Below are 17,536 nucleotides of genomic sequence, written 5' to 3' on the forward strand. Positions count from 1 at the left end.
CTCAGTACCGACGTTGTAGGACTAAGTGCTGCCTCCATGAGGAGCTGTTTCAGTCGAAAGTCCCGCTCTTTCTTTGTCCTCGGTTTAAATGACTTAACAGATGTGGCACTTTTCAGGAAGGTGGGATTCCTCTAGGCACCTGAGGCAGGAGTTGTGGGGATCCCCTATTGGCATCGGCTTCTGGCACGCCGAGCACGGTTTGAATCCTGGTGACCTGGGCATGAGCCCGGCACCAGGGTGGAGGAAAGGGGCTAATCCCCAATCCTCCCTTCAACTAAATACACTAAACTTAATATATAATACACACACATTTATATATAATATATATATATACAACATAACACACACACACAACAACTAACACCAACTAACAACTGTAAACACGAACTATAAACTAAATTAACAGTAAAGAACAACGAGTAAAGCTAGGGAAAGTGAGATCAGCTAAGCCGCGCTCACAGTCCATGACCGTCACAGCGGGTTAAGAAGGAACTTGAGGGCCATTGGGTCGGCAGGGGTATAACATCCAGCGCCGTAACAGCGCCACTCCAGGGGTCACCCAAGCCAACCCACCGGGTGTTGCTAGGGTAAAAAATCTTCCGACAAAGTGCACCGGGGGCGATGCACACACCAGTCTAATTGGAATCGATTGAGCAACGCTTCAAAGATAGAACTTTTAACGCTTTACACACACCTAGTGTTAAATCAAATGACTACCTGAGGCAAAGGGCAGATTTATCTATAACTGCTTTGGAATTCACCTTGGTGTTTCGCTGAACTTATGTACAATTTAAATCTCTATCATAATAATGATCTGTAAGGAGATCACAAGTGGAAGAAATATTAGCTGTATATTGCTGATCAGCACCTATTATCACCATATGGGCACAGTTAATAAGAACTTAATAGAACAGAGAGGGAATAGACAAGAAAATTATGTGAAGTTCTACCTGGAAATAAATGTTGCTACAAACTGCCTTAATTTACAGCTGGTCAATTTCATGACTTCAACTCCAGTGGTGTGTCTCAGCCAAATAGCACCAAAGAACAAGAACTGAAAAGCAGTGTGGGCTATTGAACTATTCATGATAGCCCATTTGTTAGGCAAAAATAAAAGTTTTCTTAGTCTTACTTCCACAGCCGTGAATGAACAACCCTGTCCTGCTTCAATTTGACTATTTTTCTCAGGTACTACAGAAAAATTCTTTAGATGAAAATCTCCATGAAATCCAGCCCAAAAAAAACGAGAAGGACATTAAAGAAAAATCTAAAACGTTCAGATAGATGGTGACCAGAGTTTGAACCAAAAGCAGTTCCCATATCCAAGGAAAATAAAAAAAAGAATATCTAGCCTTGGATCCTAATCTCCCTTTCCTACATTAATTTAGGGATTGTGCCACATACCACAGTAGTTCTTGGAAAAACGAACTCAGAGGATTTCTGGCGTAATTAAGAGAGATGACAGATAAGTAACAAAACTAGTTTACATTCATCATAGACAATACAGAAATAATTTTGTGAAATAATGATGAATTCAAGGCCTGGAAAAAGGATCCCTACTCATGTGGGACAGGGGGTATAAAGCAATTGCATAGACTGTGCTTGAGGACAGCACTTGTCTCCCATTCACCACTGCACAGACATTATTCCCATTAAACATCTGCACAAGACATCCATGTGGAAATCACAGCAATTACATACTTTCCAATAACACTTTCCACCAAGGAGAACGCAGTCCTCAGGAGCCACAAAATGCTCACCATGTTAATAGTGAGAAGATACCGCGTTATTATCAGGTAGGGAGGAGAACTGCTCCTCCGCCCAGCTCACTCCGCTCTGCTCCGCCTCCTCCCTGAGTGTTGCCCGCCGTCTCCGCTTCTCCCTCCCTCCAAGCTTGGCTGTGCCAATCAGCCTGGAAGGGGGGGGGGAAGAGGGAGAAGCAGAGCGGCAGTGGCACGCTCAGGGGAGGACACGGAGATGAGCTGGAGCAGGGAGCAGTTCCTCTGCACCACCCCATTACTTGCTGTGGCCCTCCCCGGGGCCCCCTTGCCCCAGCTCACCTCTGATCCATCTCCTCCCATGAACGCACCGCAGTTCCGCTTCTCACCTCTCACTCCCAGGCTTGCCACGCCAATCAGCTGTTTGGCGCAGCAGGCCTGGGAGGGACGAGAAGCGGAGGTGAGTGGCGTGCTCATGGGAGGAGGAGGTGGAGCAGAGGTGAGCTGGGGCGGGGAGCAGTTCGTCTGCGCCCCCTCCTTACTTGCTGCAGCTCCCCTGCCTCAGCTCACCTCCACTCCGCCTCCCATGAGCTGCAGCGTGCTCATGGGAAGAGGTGGAGTGGAGGTGAGGTGAGGCAAGGCGGGGGGAGAGGGAGGCCCGGGGATGGCCGTAGTAAGTAACAGGCAGGTGCAGAGGAACCCCCTGCAGTAACACAAATTCGGATATAACAAGGTAAAGCAGCCCCGTCCCCCTGAGCACTGCTTTACCGCGTTATATAGGACCGCATTATATCGGATAGAGGTGTATTATTTTTCCATGTATTTCTAGCTATGAATACAATTTACTAGCTGGAAATAGGGAGGAGGAGGAGTTACCATCATGCGAAAAGTCCTCCATTGACCACCAAAATGTGGTTTGTGGGCCACATTTTGAGAACTGCTATAGAAAATATTTAAAATGCAGATGCATCTAACTCTTGTTCTTCAGCTGTAAGTGATAAAGATAAAAAGAATTACATCCAAGCATGACACCTGTTCCTGGATTTAACTCAATCTAAGAATTCAGGATTCTGTTAAAGGAAGTCTTAAAAATTTGTGCATTTTGGAAGCAATTGTTGTGGCTTGTGAAAATATGTATTAACATATTACATTTATGGAAACATCTGTAGAGAATGATAGAAAGATTAACGGATATATATATAAAACGTGTGTGTTTTTTCAACCACTGTCTCCATAATGTCTAGAGAACATACATATTTCAAATTAATGATACATTCAAGCTTTATTTTCAGCTATAACTTCCAGGAGGCATTATTCTTTCAGACTTGACTTTGTAGCTTTGTAATAGCCCTACTGAACTTCAACTTTCATTAGAAGAAACCTATCAATTTTTACACAGTTTCTCTAGCTAAAGAAAACACATGTTCCAAGTGGACTGCAAAAGATTCTTAAACAACAAAAGAAGGCTATATTAGAAATACGTTTATTATAAAAATCCAAAGAAGAATCAAATCTCTCGTGTCTATTAAATAAAACAAAAAGCTTTTCATTAACAAATTTAAGTCCAAACTGTTTTCTTTCTTCTCCCCAGCCAACCTCAGCTGCTTCAGGGATATGATTTTCCTGAGTTCTGCTAAAAACACACCCACTCTTCCTAGAAGGTATACAAAAATAACTGCAACTGCAACGTTCCTACATGTTTATGCAAAAATTCATTGTTCCTCCTAATTCTGGCAAAGACATTCACTTACCATTGACATTTAATAAGCAGGATGTGTTCACCTATAAAGTAACAGCTGTGCTTGGTTTTTAAATGCTGTATTTATTTAAACCCATATATGTTTATAGTTTTCCAAGTCTTCATTTCCCCTTTCCAAAGATTTGCGCCAATTTGGATCCTTTGTACTTAACTTCTCCATTGAATATGATGGTTCAGTACCATAAAACTGATCTCGACAAAGCTTCGGCTTTAAGGTGACAAACAGTTTAGGTTTGTGACCCCTTTTGATTTTTATTGGATTATTAAATATGCATACACAGAATAATATTTAAATTGTACTGGTGAATAACTACTGGGTAACTTTTTTTCTTCCTAAAGAAAACCGACTTCTGCCATCTTGTGGTCAAACGTACAGATAGGAACACAGATGTACCTGGTGCAGGGGCATGCCCTTTGTTCTGTCCAACTACATTTAAAAACAAAATTCACAGAGCAAAATATTTTATTTTGAATTTTAAAAGAAAAAGTAGGACTTTAAAAACTATATTTCCCGTTTCCAGCCTTCATCAACTTCCTGGGGGCAAGCAAGGGCTGAGGATGCTACTTTGCTAATATTTGGAGCAGAAGGAGAAGCACAAAAAAACCACTGTGACAGCGTGTGTGTGTGTTAACAGAAGTTGTCCCTTCCTTCTGCTCCCTCTACTAAGGGCTCCATTTGAAGAGACTCCTACCACTGCTAGAGGAGCAATAGCCCTGCTGTCTGATTTGGGGACATGAGAGCAAGAAGACCAGGTGGCTGTGGTTGCAGGGAGGGCCTTAGAGGAGAGAGGATGTCAGACAACTCCCCTCCTCCATTTTTATGTGCTCATCCATAACTTATTGCAAAATTCATACTCAGACTCTCACATTGAGACTTTCCATTTGGTCTCTGGTCCAAAAAAAAAGACAAAAAATCAACAACAAAAACCACCTTTTAAGTGTCAGCAAAATCCTTAAGACATTTTGAGTTTTGTGAAAATCTGGGAAAAATATATTAGCTATACCGTCCTTCTCTAGATTCCAAATGGGTTTTAGTCCTTTAGTTTTCCTGCCTTTTTTAAATGGAAAAAGCTAAAGAAGTCTCTAGTTAGCTGACTTAAATTAGAATGTGTGCTTAAACCCCCAACGCATACTTTGCTAAATGTACACTTAGGACAGAGCACATTCCTCAAAAGCACAAACACTCAGATTTAATGAGCTTTCCTATCATGTATGCACAGTAGCAATGTTTTACATCATTCATAACTAATTTTTTTAGCCAACTGTTATGGATTTAACCCCCAAGTCCTATGAGTATGAGGAGGTTAATTGTAGGTACAGGGCTCTTTAAAGAGGAGGATTTACAGAGGCAGTTTCAAACTTCTGTAAATAAATTATTGAGGCAAATATCTTAGTAAGTTGCATAACTTGATTACACGTTTGTAAATATTAAATGCAAAAGGTATTTGTTAATGCAATGTTGAGATTTCAGTTAAAATTTAAAAATAATGAATGCAGAAATTAAGGTACCTACAGCAACGTTAACTTCGGACATATTGTACATGAGAGTATCTTTCAGTTACTATTCTTACCATTATTATTATTATAATTGCTACATGTCTTAATTAACATTGCTACAGCAATGTTAAATTTAAAAAAACCCAACATGGCTGCCAAATTTAACTGTGAATCCTTAAGACTTGCATGTACAAAAGTTTTTGCATTTAATTTTTGGTTTTGCCTTATTTTTATTGTCTAATGCAGTTGTAAAACATTTAATTTAATTATTTGTCTCAGTAAAAATATAGCAATAATCTGCCCATATCATGTTAGCTAAATATCAGGTTGACCCATAGTATATCTGAAATACACTCTACATAATACTTTTATCAATCATACTCAAAATGATCTCTTACATAGCACATTTATCCATAGATGATACAGCACTTTATCTCGGGTAAGAACCATTCTATATTAGCTGGCACCCTATCTCAGAACAGGCACAACTGGTACTATTCTATTCTCTTCATCTTCCCCTGACCTTAACTTTGCTTCATCCTCTCTTGAGCAACAGCATATGCTCTGCTGCTATAAGAGCAACATTTCTGGTGGCGACTGGGACTAATATAGTTCAGTAAACTAAAACTATTTGCATATTGTAAAGCTATTGGCTAAGAAACATTGAGGTAAGAAATAAATATTTGATCCAAAGAGTTCTGATTGTTTATCTATAGAACTAAGTGATTCCAAGAATACCTTGCTCATCCAAACTGGATCAGTACTGTGTACGCAGAGCTCGCTCGCTCTCGCTCTCTTGCTCTCTATATATATAGACACCTGGATACTGTTTGGACTCAGTTGTCATAAAAATAGGTGTCAAACATAGAAATTTACAGTAAATGTGTATGAAGAGCAAAACAGAGTGGTAGGTTTCAATGCATATACTTTAATATCAGAATAGATGCTTAAAGACATAGATTTACCTTGCTGCTGTGTTACTTCAGATCTATTTCTCACATGAATGATTCGGGATCGTACCGGTTCAACTTGCACAACCTTTTGGTTCTGCTTCTGTATATCAGTTATTAAAACCATGTTATAATTCTGATTTTTGTTAAAAATACAATAAAAACAAATGCAGTTTTAAGAACTATTTACTTAGCACTCAGAATTGTGAAAAGATTCATAACTTCTTGGTCTCCATTTCAATTTTAAAATAATTCAACCCAAATTTGCCTTTTTTAACCATTTATTTTTTTTGACAACAAACAGCACGGCAAGCTGTTCTCTGATGTGATTCCCATGTAGTCAGCAGAAATGAGCAGGCACCATTTACAGCTGAAGACATGGGGGCCCTCAATTTTTAATCAAAGGATGTGACAGAAACAACTTGTCAAGGGTTCCTGTGTCTCATTCCTCTGCAACCAAGAACTTTCTCTTTCTCCTGTTTACAAGAATTGAAGGGTCCTGGAGGAAAAAAATTCACTCTATAGAGGGTTTTCAATTTAGAGGAAGCAGTTGAAGTAGTTTTTAAGATCACTTCCTGGAATCCTCCTCAAGGCCCATCTCTGCCACAACACTTACATAAATCAGTTAATGACTAGGCTGAAGGACAGACAGATAGGATAGTTCACTCTTATAACAAAAAATGCCATGTATATACTACCAATGCCCTTCATATGTTGTATATTTTTATTGTAAGCTCTTTGGGGCAGGGACTGCAGCACAGAGCCATCCTGCTAGATAAATGGACTGTCCATAAGAAATGCAGAGCATGGTGGAAAGTAGATTGCAAAGAGACATGAAAACATACAGAGTTTAAGGATTATCTGAATAAAATGCTAAATCGAGTTTATCAATTATATTGTTCATATAATAGCTGAATAAAAGAATTCACTGAGACTTCATGGGGCCATGTCTTTACATGTATTTCAGGCCCAATTCTGCTTGAGGCCTTTGGATGCTACTGCACTATAACTATAAAATAATAATAGAATTTCCTGGATTTTGGCTGCACTCAGACTCATACACTTTAGTCACCAGAGTCTCTCTCCAGAGGACACGGAGGAAAAGCAGTAGCGATATCTTGCCCCCAAGACTAAAAGAAGGAAAGGTAAGGAGTAACTTGTTCTTGTAAAATCCTTGCTTTATTGCTTAGAGCTAAGACATCCACTTCAGGTGGACCCCCAGAGATATTATTTGCAAAGCGTTCAATGTTGTACAAGATACAAAGTTAGTCCCTGTCCCTCGAGAAACCCATTTGCAGTGACTGATGAGCCCAGAGAAGAAACACTTACTGGAGGTTCTGGAGCCAATTAGTTAGTACAAGCTCTAAGATACTATCTACCTATCTTAGGTATCCATCACCTTATCTGAGTACTAGGCTACCACGGGTTTAGCATAGGGTGGGCCAACATATCACTGCAGGAGGATGAGGTCTCCTTGGCTGACCTGTGGTCTAGAAGAATCTCCTGCACTGTACCTTTGCCTGCCACATCAATTTAAAAAAGTCAGTTTTCCTCCTGCACTTGCTCTTTTTATCTAGCTGCTTTGAATGGCAACAGAGTTCCTAACCATTTACAAGCAATGCACAAATGCTATGCATACTTTACCTCTGGAAGATCTTCTGATAGAGATGTTAGTCTGTTATTTGCTTGTGCTGTTTGAGGAGCAGGGTTTAAGAGTGGCTGAGACTCCAATTCAGCCATGCTCATTGGACCATGACTAACATCTGCAGCATCTCCAAGAAGTTCTGCTGAGATTATAAAACAAACATTAACAAAGAAAAAGAATCCCTGATTAAGTCCAGATTAGATCCACAGTTTCCCAACTACCAAATGTTTGTACCTAGGCTCATCAATGAGACATTCCATAATGAAGTGAATGATTCTCTCTCTACCCACTCATGTTCTCAATAAAGTTCAGACTAACAAGGTGGTGGCTCTTTTTATTTCTTTGTGTATGTACCAACATGAGAGCTCTCAGTACACTGTGGTGAAATAGTAAGGGTTTTTTAAAGTTGTTCAAGGTGAGGTTTTTTAAATTGGTATTTAGAACCCCCCAGGCTTTCCATCAGTATAAAATAATTTTAAAGCTGGTAACATTTTAGGCAATTAATAATACCCTTTTAGTTTTCCTTGATGTAAAGAGAAAGAAAAAATCTCAATGGAAGTGAGGGAAACAGTTTTATGATCTGTAGATTTCTAACATGGGTAGACCTTACTGGTGGCTCCTGAGTGGTTATAGTTCATCATGTCACTATGTACTTAATGAGCTTTATGCCTCTTAATGGAAAGAGAGATTGGAAAGGCTTCTTCATTAAAGTGTTACATTTTACTGTGTGAATGAACAGAAACCTATGAATAGTAATTGAAAAAAAAAAAAAGTAATATGCTATGTAATCCATACAGTTTATCACACTTGTGCAGCCAGCATGAACATTAAGCATCTTTATGAAAAGTATGCTTACAGTTCATGAACTAACTTTGTAGACCAGTTATCTCACCAAAACTGAAACGCTGGTCTGAAACCTAATTAGTGTAAAATGTTGCACTTGGGCTGAGACTTTGTATGACATATTTCAGCCTGTGGCTAATTTTTATAGCCAAATTATTAAGCACTGAATACAGAGATATATAATGGAAATGCTGATAGACCTTTAACTATATTATGGTGAGTCAAGTAGGCAACACTATAATTTCTAAGCTCTTGGAATAGACATCAAGTTTCTATTATATGAATAAAATCAGGTTACAAGACTGAAGATATATTTCTATGGTCTACAGTAATCTAAGATATAACAATAACAAGTAAGTGACTCATTTTGATGTATAAGTTCAATACTTATTGTAAGAGGATATGATTGACAATTCACGTCTTTCAGTATGCACATGTAAAGTTACGCATGGAAATATATGACCCATTATAGCCAGGTGATGTAAAGGTTATTTAGTTTTACTGTTAAATATAATTCTTGTAGGCTACACCACAGGCACTGAGACTGTAAGAAAAATGGCACTTAACCCTATCTGTTGACAGACTGATGGATGGATCCACTCACACAACACATTAGGTATACTGAGGAATTAGCTGAAAAATGGCAGCAATTCAAAAGGTGATCATCAATAGTTTAATTTTTTTCCTGGAAGAGATTATTTTAACTTGAACAGTTTCTGTGCTGTCTTTGGTTGCATTACCAAAGCTATTAGGAAACAAGATCTTTCGTTCCTCCTTAGTACTAAAATACTGTTTAAGTCAGAAGTAGGCCCCAGCTTTCCTAGAAGGTTATTTTCTTAGCAACGCTCTCTGAATAGCTTTGCTCAATGTTCAGTGGCGGTCAAAATGCAAAGAGAATGTTACAGTGTATTAAAGGGATGTAAAAATAATACTGGAAATATTATCTAAAACAATAGTGCATCCCCATTTGGAACGGCCTCCACTTTAATTAAAAATGACATAGCAGAAATAGAAGTGATTCAGAGACAGACAACAAAATGGCTGCCTTAAAGGATCAATTTATCCTAGAGAACACCAATTCAAATCTGATCCAAGTCAACAATGACCAAAAGCTCTTAGCTGATAGTGATTACATGAAATGTGTGAATTGAGTCGGCATCTCTGTCCATTTCTTATTGGACAAATGTCCACAAGACAAAGTCATGATCCCAAAAAGCAACAGTTGCTCCTCTCCTGACAGTCTCATCAGAGGTGTGAAAGTTTAAATCAACATGTAAACTGAATTACCTTCTCATCTCTAGAGAGTTACTGGTCTTGTCTACACCTAAGCTTGCATTAGTATAACTACACTGATTTAGTTGAATCAGTGCAAGTTTGTATGTAGACACTCGTATTTTGGTTTCAGAATGTTAGTTTAGCCTAATCTGGTTTTAAGCCAAACCAAAGACTGCAAGGTGCTCAGGAATGATGGTGATGGAGGCCATACAAGTACACCTCTACCCCAATACTGTGCTGTCCTCGGGAGCCAAAAAAATCTTACCGCATTATAGGTGAAACCGCGTTATATCGAACTTGCTTTGATCCGCTGGAGCGCACAGCCCCACCGGCCCAGAGCGCTGCTTTACCGCGTTATATACGAATTCGTGTTATATCGAGTCACTTTATATCGGGGTAGAGGTGTACCGGAAAGAGAGAGGGGGCAAGCAGCATGTAAAAGCTGGCACTGCCAGTACTATACCAGTTTTATGGATTTTAGCTTCAAGGACTGTTTGTTAATCTAGCACTTATGGTAACTAAATTCACCCTTAAAGAATAGAAGACACATGACAACTAGGTTTTGTGTAAGTAAAGGACTATTTGGCACTATTCTATTAAATACTGCATAATCCTTTAGTGAATGCCACAGGTCACCAACAAGATTGAAGATGTTGTTTGAGACATGCCAAAGCATTCAAACTCCACCCTGCTAAGCTGGGAAAGACACAATCCAGACTGAGGTAAAGAGAGATGCCTTGGTTTTTAGTTACTGGAGATGGAAAACCTGGAAGCCTGATGGAATCAGTTAAGACCATTGCCAGCATAAACGGAAAACAGACTTATAACAATTTATAAGGAACAACTAGACCACTAACTTCCCTCCATCTAACCCCTCCTCCTATGAAATGTTTCAGAGAGGAGAATATGGGCTTATTTTATCCCATTAGGAGATGTGAGTGAAACAGCAAGTGCAGCTTCACTAGAAAAACGACCATCTACTGGCAACAAATATCAAGAACACTCCCTCCTTCAATAGGTTTGAAAATGTTTTAGCCACTGATGTGGGGAAAGGCAGTTTTCAACACCTAGCAGAGACAGGATGCAAGACCCTTCATCATACTAGGTGATGTTCAACACCATGTACCAAAAATGTGCTCAACACAGTTCCAGTCTGTCCGCACTACATTCTGACACATTTTCCATCCCATCATGCTCTCCAGTAGATAATACTGAGGAAAGATCATGCTCTAGCTTATACCTGCAACCCTGTCACACTCTCCTGGTGATGGTACATGGTGGGGTCTCTGTTCAGTAAAAAGCCCAGCCACCTGGTCTGTATAAACTGAATGTCCCATTAGAATACTTTCTGCTGCTCTAGTCAGTCTAGGTCTTTGGCCTTCACTAAGTTCTCCAACACTATTATCGGAATCCTAGAGAAAACAGAGAAGCACATTCAATGAATCACAACAGGTATCTTTCAAACTATGTAATACTGTTTAAATATAATATTCTTTAACATACATGTACATAGCTTTATACTATCTGTGCTGTATAAAGAAGACCACAACCTGAAAGACTGATATGTGACCACAGGGTGGAATATAAGACCTATCTTTACCATCGGACTGAATCAAGCAATGGAGAAATTATTTGCTAGTTTGCTACTTTGTTGCTAGTTTGCCAGGAGCTGAGAAGTACTGTTTTAAAGAAGAGAATCTTCAAAAAGTTAGGTATCCTTGCATCCGACGAAGTGGGTATTCACCCACGAAAGCTCATGCTCCAAAACGCCACAGGACTCTTTGCTGCTTTTTCAAAAAGTTACTATCATAGAACTGGAAGGAACCTCAAGAGGCCATCTAGTCAAGTCCCCTGTACTCATGCCAGGGCTAGTATTATCCAGACCATCCTGACAGGTGTTTGTCTAACCTGCTTTTAAAAATCTCCAGTGATGGAGATTCCACAACCTCCCTGAGCAATTTATTCCAGTGTTTAACTACCCTGACAGTTAGGAAGTTTTTCTTAACATCCAACCTAAACCTCCATTGCTGCATTTAAGCCCATTGCTTCTTGTCCTATGCTCAGAGGTCAGGGAGAAAAATTATTTTCTCCTTGTAACAACCTTTTATGTATGTGAAAACTGTTATGTTCCCCCTTAGTCTTCCCTTCTCCAGCCTAAAAAAACCCAATTGTTTCAATCTTCCCTCAAGTCATGTTTTCTAGACCTTTAATCATCATGAGTATTTTGTTCCTAGAGGTAATCTCATATGCAAGACAGTACGCTTGCACTAGAGTTGCCAGAATCTGTAGAGGCATTTGTTAGCATATTGTGTGACTAGGTTGAGGACAGAGTATGGGAAGGACAAAGAAAAGCAATTAGAGCTGCATTTGTAGTTACCAATGCTGACAAGAAAGTGTCACTAAGATTACAGCTGGAGTAAGAGTTGATAATACAGAAAGCTTTTCAAATAGTTCATCTTCTAATCTCATTATGCAAACAAAATAAAGACCAGGGACAGTTCAGGCTAACCAAGACAGAAAGAATAATTTGGATATGTTCCAGGAAAGTCACAAAAAGCAAGAAATTAACCTAAATACAGGTATTTCATGAGTTATGTGGCAGTGTCTTCCCAAGTTCTCTCTGTCTGAATATCCTTCCAACCCCAGCCAGGACTGTGCAGTCAGTTCATTCATCTTTTTATTTACACAAAGTTGGCAATTGGCTGCAGACTTTTGTATTGAAAATACCTAACAGCATTACAGAAATATTACTGGTCTAAACTCTTTTAATATAGACTGATAATTATGTTTTTCAAATAGCTTTTAGGTAAATAGAATGTTTTGTTGTTCTTCAGGTCAGTACAAAAGAAAGTGAGATTCAATCAAGTGTATGAAATCTTTTGTCACTATCTATTCCCTAGATCTCCCCCAAACCATCCATCTGGTCATGACTGCCATAAACTACTTGCCCTTTCAAAATGGCCAGACAAAGCATGGCCAGACATTTCTGGAATACTTCTAAATTTTCACATAGTGGAGACTGGTATATATGATGTTACGTACAGCAAAAAAATTGATTATAAATGGAAGAGAATTTTAAGTACTTAGAAGCCTGGAGTAGAACCAGCATTCTCCACTAAAGAATTTCCTACTGGGGCAAGAGGTTGGATAAAACTTTTAGTTTTTCCCTAAGCAAAAGACACTTCAGATTTTTTTACCTTCTTTGTACCGTAAAATATCATTTCAGAATGCCTGGTATTTTTGCTTTAATTCCAAACAGCAATGAAAAGGAAATAAGATACCTCAGAGTGGTAAATTACTTCTTGTAAAGCAACTGGTGCCTGATTTAGTTTAGCAAAAAGAGAGAGAACTGGATCTCTGTGGTATCCCCTACGGGGTCTTCTCATGACCTGTCCTTCACTGGGAGGATCGTAATCCTAAAACAAAATTAAAAAACATTTTAGTAGTCAGATCATCCTTAGTGTAGAGTTAACTGTACATTATTTTTATAAAGCGTCTCCATCTTTTACTACAGTTACCAATATTAAAAACATTTGTAATAAAAGTACAAACACTTCATAACAGGGAGACTGGCAGCACAGCTTCCTCTCTTTAGCAAAAGAAGGGCACAATCAATATATTAAGAGTTTTGATACACAAGACCTTAACAGTTTGAGACAGAAAAGACCTATTAGATCATAAAGTCCTATCCCCCAGCAAATGCATAATATAGCCCAGATGCAGAATCTGGTATTGAAATTATTATTAAAGCTAATGTTAAAATTATATAATACATAGGTTAAGAAAAGAGTGTCTGTACATCTGGGTATAGTGCTTAAATGATCCAAAAGTACAAAGGCTGATTTAAAATATATAGAGAACATAGTCAGCAATAACCCAAATAGGATTAATAAATTTAATACAGTTTAGATATTAGCATCCAAATATTTGACTACACTTGTTCTTAGCCAAAAGGTTAAGAATGCAAAAATATATATTCAGATTCCTGAAACATTAATCTTCAGTAATTTCATGTGGATGAACACTGACATGAAAATATTTCTATTGTTTGTTTTTTTGTTTACCCAAGGCTTAACAGGAAGACTGTCTCCATACAAACTCTTCATTCCCAGCAGAATAGAGTAGACAGGGTAATAGAATTTTCAGCAAATTTTTATTAACCACTCCTTGCAGGTAGGTGACTGGATATTTAGCCAGCTGCATGAAACTGGCAGGGCTGATAAGCCAATGTGGCCTTTACTACAGAAAACCTGGGATGGTGGAACAACACAGGAAGATTGTGCAGCCAGCCAGAAACAGATACCCCCTTTTCACCGAAATAGCTAACCTGCTAGTAATTGGTTTTTTGCTCCAGATACCGTGTGCAATTGGAGGGGTATGCCCTCACACAGACTGCTCATCAAGAGGTACTTGCTTCCACTCCCATAATTTTTTTTTTTTGGCTTGAATGTTATAGTACTACAGTGCACATTACTAGTCTATATTCCAACATCTTCCTCCTAAAAGCCATCACACAGTCATAGAGGGAAAGTCCTAGGGTTTTCTGGAGGAAATATGTTTAAAAAATTTTCAGCTTTTTCGCTTGGAAAGTTTACAAGCCAATGGACTAAGGCAAGAGGCAGCCAAGCTGAGGCAGAAGTCAGCTAAAGCAGCTTAAAACTTCACTAATATATGTAAGAATTTAAACCTACGAGAAATTAAAAGGTGCCTCAAAATTGAAGCAGTTTAGCATGCACCCAATGTTCTAGACAGTTAAGATGTCTCAACCTTTCAAAATACAGATGCAGTGAAATGCGGCCTTTGCACATTCTCAACTTTAGGTCTACTAGACAGATTCTCTTCAAACTTGACTTGCTTTTTATGCCTGAAAGACTTAAATCATAGCACAAAACAACTTTGAAGTTTCTAGTTTCAGAGATGTGAGGTATGAGTGTGTAAAATGTTGTACTGGAACATGTGACATAAAAGACAGACAGACAGAAAGACAGACAGAAAGAAAACTGTCTCTGCAGAACCAGTCTTGGGAGTGCACCACTTGGTGATGCAAATCCTAGAAATATCCAAAGAACAGCGATCACGGGGCTGTGCACATCTTCCCTTACGGATATGAACATTTAGTTCCCAAGGAAGATTTCAAACAGCTTTAGTGCTCTATTGTAATCAATCATCAGGAAAGTGGTCCAGGATGGGAAGACTTCAATGCCAAGTGTGAAAAATTGTACCTGGTCTTCACTATCAAATTGAACCATTAGCTTCTCTCTCTCACACATGCACCCTTCCACCCCGTACTCCCAACAAATTACAAACTATATAATAAATATGAACAGATTAAAAATATGGAGCACAGAAGTGAGCTTAAGGAAAGGAACTCAGATCAGAGTGACAGTACATGCAGACAGATCCCCAGAAGTCACAGTTTTCTAAATGCTTTTGGGACTTGTGCTCAGATGTATTAAAAAACTTGCTGTCCTCTTTTTTCTTTTCTTTTTTAAAAGAAGAGTGTAATAAATTATTAGGGGTGACCTGAAACAGAAATAGGAATTGTGCCAGAAAACTCACTTCTAAAATATGTTTCTACTCAGAAAAGATAAAGGCAAACTCTTCCATTCTTTAAGTATGAAACTCCTTTTAAATAAGTATTTTTACTAGAGTCAACAGTGAGTAAAATAAACTTTTTTCATTTCAGTAAGTTACATGTGATGAGAAGTATCATCTGACAGGGAATAATAATGCTTTGTCATTTTGCTTAATATGTCATTTAAGTGGGAAAAAATGAAATTTGGGTAAATACTGTATTTCATATAAGCTGTTTGAGTGTTAAGTATGTATTACAGATTAGATGAAAAGGTTTGAGTGATTCCACTTTTAATCCAACTATGAAAATCTTCCAAGCAAGGCAGTAGAAAAAGAGATCTCTTATACAGGACTCTCTAAACTATAGCGGGTGCTACTCGTGTAATTGCCTTATGGATTAATTTGCATGAACTGTATATTTTCTCTTTGGAAGTCTGAATTCTCTTCAATATTTTATAGCTCAGCAGTCCATTTCTTTCATGAAGTTTAAATAAGTGGATAAGTTTATCAGAGAATATCTTATCTAATAAACTTCTCCAGCTAAGATACTATGCTAAATTCAATTTCCTACTCAACTATTTCCTTACCATTTCATATGCATCATGCAGCGTGCTAGTTAAACTTTCACTGAGGTTTGGAAGAGACAGTCCTCCTACTGCTAAAGCTGAAAATAAAAATTGCGTTTTTTTTTAAAAGTTACAAGCAGAAAATATCCATTTTTATGATACGCAAGTTAATGCCATATTTTTCCTTGTTTGCAGCACAATGCTCTAATAAGGTTACAAATTTCTATCTATCTATCAAATGTCTCTCACTCATAAGAACAGATTTTTTGTCAACCACAAAAACATTATGACACTTTGGAAATGTAAAAAATGTGCCTTCATTACAATTTGTTCCTGGTACTTGTGCAAGACAGAATAATCCAGCATTTCAAAAATGCAGCCCTGAGGCCACTAGAGGCTTTCTGTGCGGACAGAGCCGCCTGGGTGGTAAATAAGGGGGCAAAGCCGTGTTAACATACATACAAATATCACTTTTCGCAGAAAGACTTACTAGCTAGCAAATCTAAAAAAGAAAACAACACACAAAGTACATCATCTGTTTCTATTTTGTTTAGGTCTCTATTTTTTAACTGAACAACTGTACATTATTTTTATTATTGATTCTGCAATAAACCCTACATAAATAAATTACAATTATTTGGACATGTACATGCACATATTTATTTGTTTTCCTAACATTAATTGAGTATTTTAGGAAAAATTTCTTGTGAGACTCCCTTGAATAAACTAAACAAGTTCTTAGTCAGTAAGATTCAGTTAATTAGTTTAATTATTTTCTTTCATTTATTTACAATTCATAAGCAAACACTTATTTCATTCTGAGATGAGAAAAAATGATGAAGTATCTTACATGTGCCCAGAAACTTGAACAGGAAATTAAGGAGTACAGACACAGTAGACTCTCATTGTAGGCTTACCAGAAAAAAATATGAAATTGAATGCTCTTCTATTAAATTGTGAGAGTAACTCTCACATGAACAGCAAAGAAAAACATGTCTAACCCAACCCTAAACTAAACAGATTCTTGGAAGTTAAATTACCTCTTGCAGCAACCAACTGTCCATAGCTAAATAAGACCTCGCCTTCTGAGATAGGCTTGTCTGCAGTTTCTGTTTCTGTGACAGTTAGGCTGCTTTCATGTGTTGATGGGCCAGAACTAGGAGTATGCACAGGAGATGGAGCCTTTGGTTCACAAGGAAGTGACTCAAAGGGTCTAACTGGTTCAGGAGAAGGTAAAATCAACATCTCTGGTTCTTCATCTTTAGCCACAGACATTACACTAAAAATGTAAGAAAATATTTTGTTACTGCACCAAAATACACTGCACTAAATCTTAAACTCAACATTGTAAAGAAATTCTAATTTACAAAACTTTTATTAAAAGAAGAAGCACAGTACTTCATGGACTGATGTGAATAAAAACTTAAAAATAACCTTAACAATGAGCTCTAATGATCTAACTAAAAATTTGCTTATTGTGTTTTGTCATAAAGGAGTTACTTCCATTAACATAGTGGCAAAAATAGTTCCCTATTTGGTAAAACGATAGCAAAAAAGCAAAATCTGTTACTAGTAGTTGTGACAAGAACCAGCTCACTAAATATCTTGCCAAATACGATTACAAACAAGTACTGATAAAATCTGGAGGAGGTCCTGATTTTCTTGTACCTGTTATTTAAATCAGCCTCTAATTCTATTTACTGAATTGT

At 38.0% G+C, this 17,536-nt stretch overlaps 1 protein-coding gene across 10 annotated transcripts in view; it reads right to left on the reverse strand.

Annotated features, from left to right (window-relative positions):
- The window catches only part of KIAA0586 (KIAA0586 ortholog), a 111,173-nt gene that overhangs the window by 23,460 nt on the left and 70,177 nt on the right, over window positions 1-17,536 (reverse strand). For 8 of the 10 annotated variants that reach the window (XM_075065769.1, XM_032775712.2, XM_032775716.2 and 5 more), the window contains 6 exons: window positions 16,868-17,106; window positions 15,849-15,925; window positions 12,969-13,103; window positions 10,928-11,099; window positions 7,569-7,711; window positions 5,940-6,027 (listed from right to left, as the gene is read on the reverse strand). In XM_075065769.1, coding sequence (XP_074921870.1) covers window positions 5,940-6,027; window positions 7,569-7,711; window positions 10,928-11,099; window positions 12,969-13,103; window positions 15,849-15,925; window positions 16,868-17,106 — 854 coding nt within the window. The remainder of the gene's footprint in view (window positions 1-5,939; window positions 6,028-7,568; window positions 7,712-10,927; window positions 11,100-12,968; window positions 13,104-15,848; window positions 15,926-16,867; window positions 17,107-17,536) is intronic. The other 2 variants (XM_075065770.1, XM_032775715.2) reach the window with 1 other exon arrangement.

This window comes from Chelonoidis abingdonii, chromosome 4, assembly GCF_003597395.2.
Source record: "Chelonoidis abingdonii isolate Lonesome George chromosome 4, CheloAbing_2.0, whole genome shotgun sequence".
Taxonomy (NCBI): domain Eukaryota; kingdom Metazoa; phylum Chordata; order Testudines; family Testudinidae; genus Chelonoidis; species Chelonoidis abingdonii.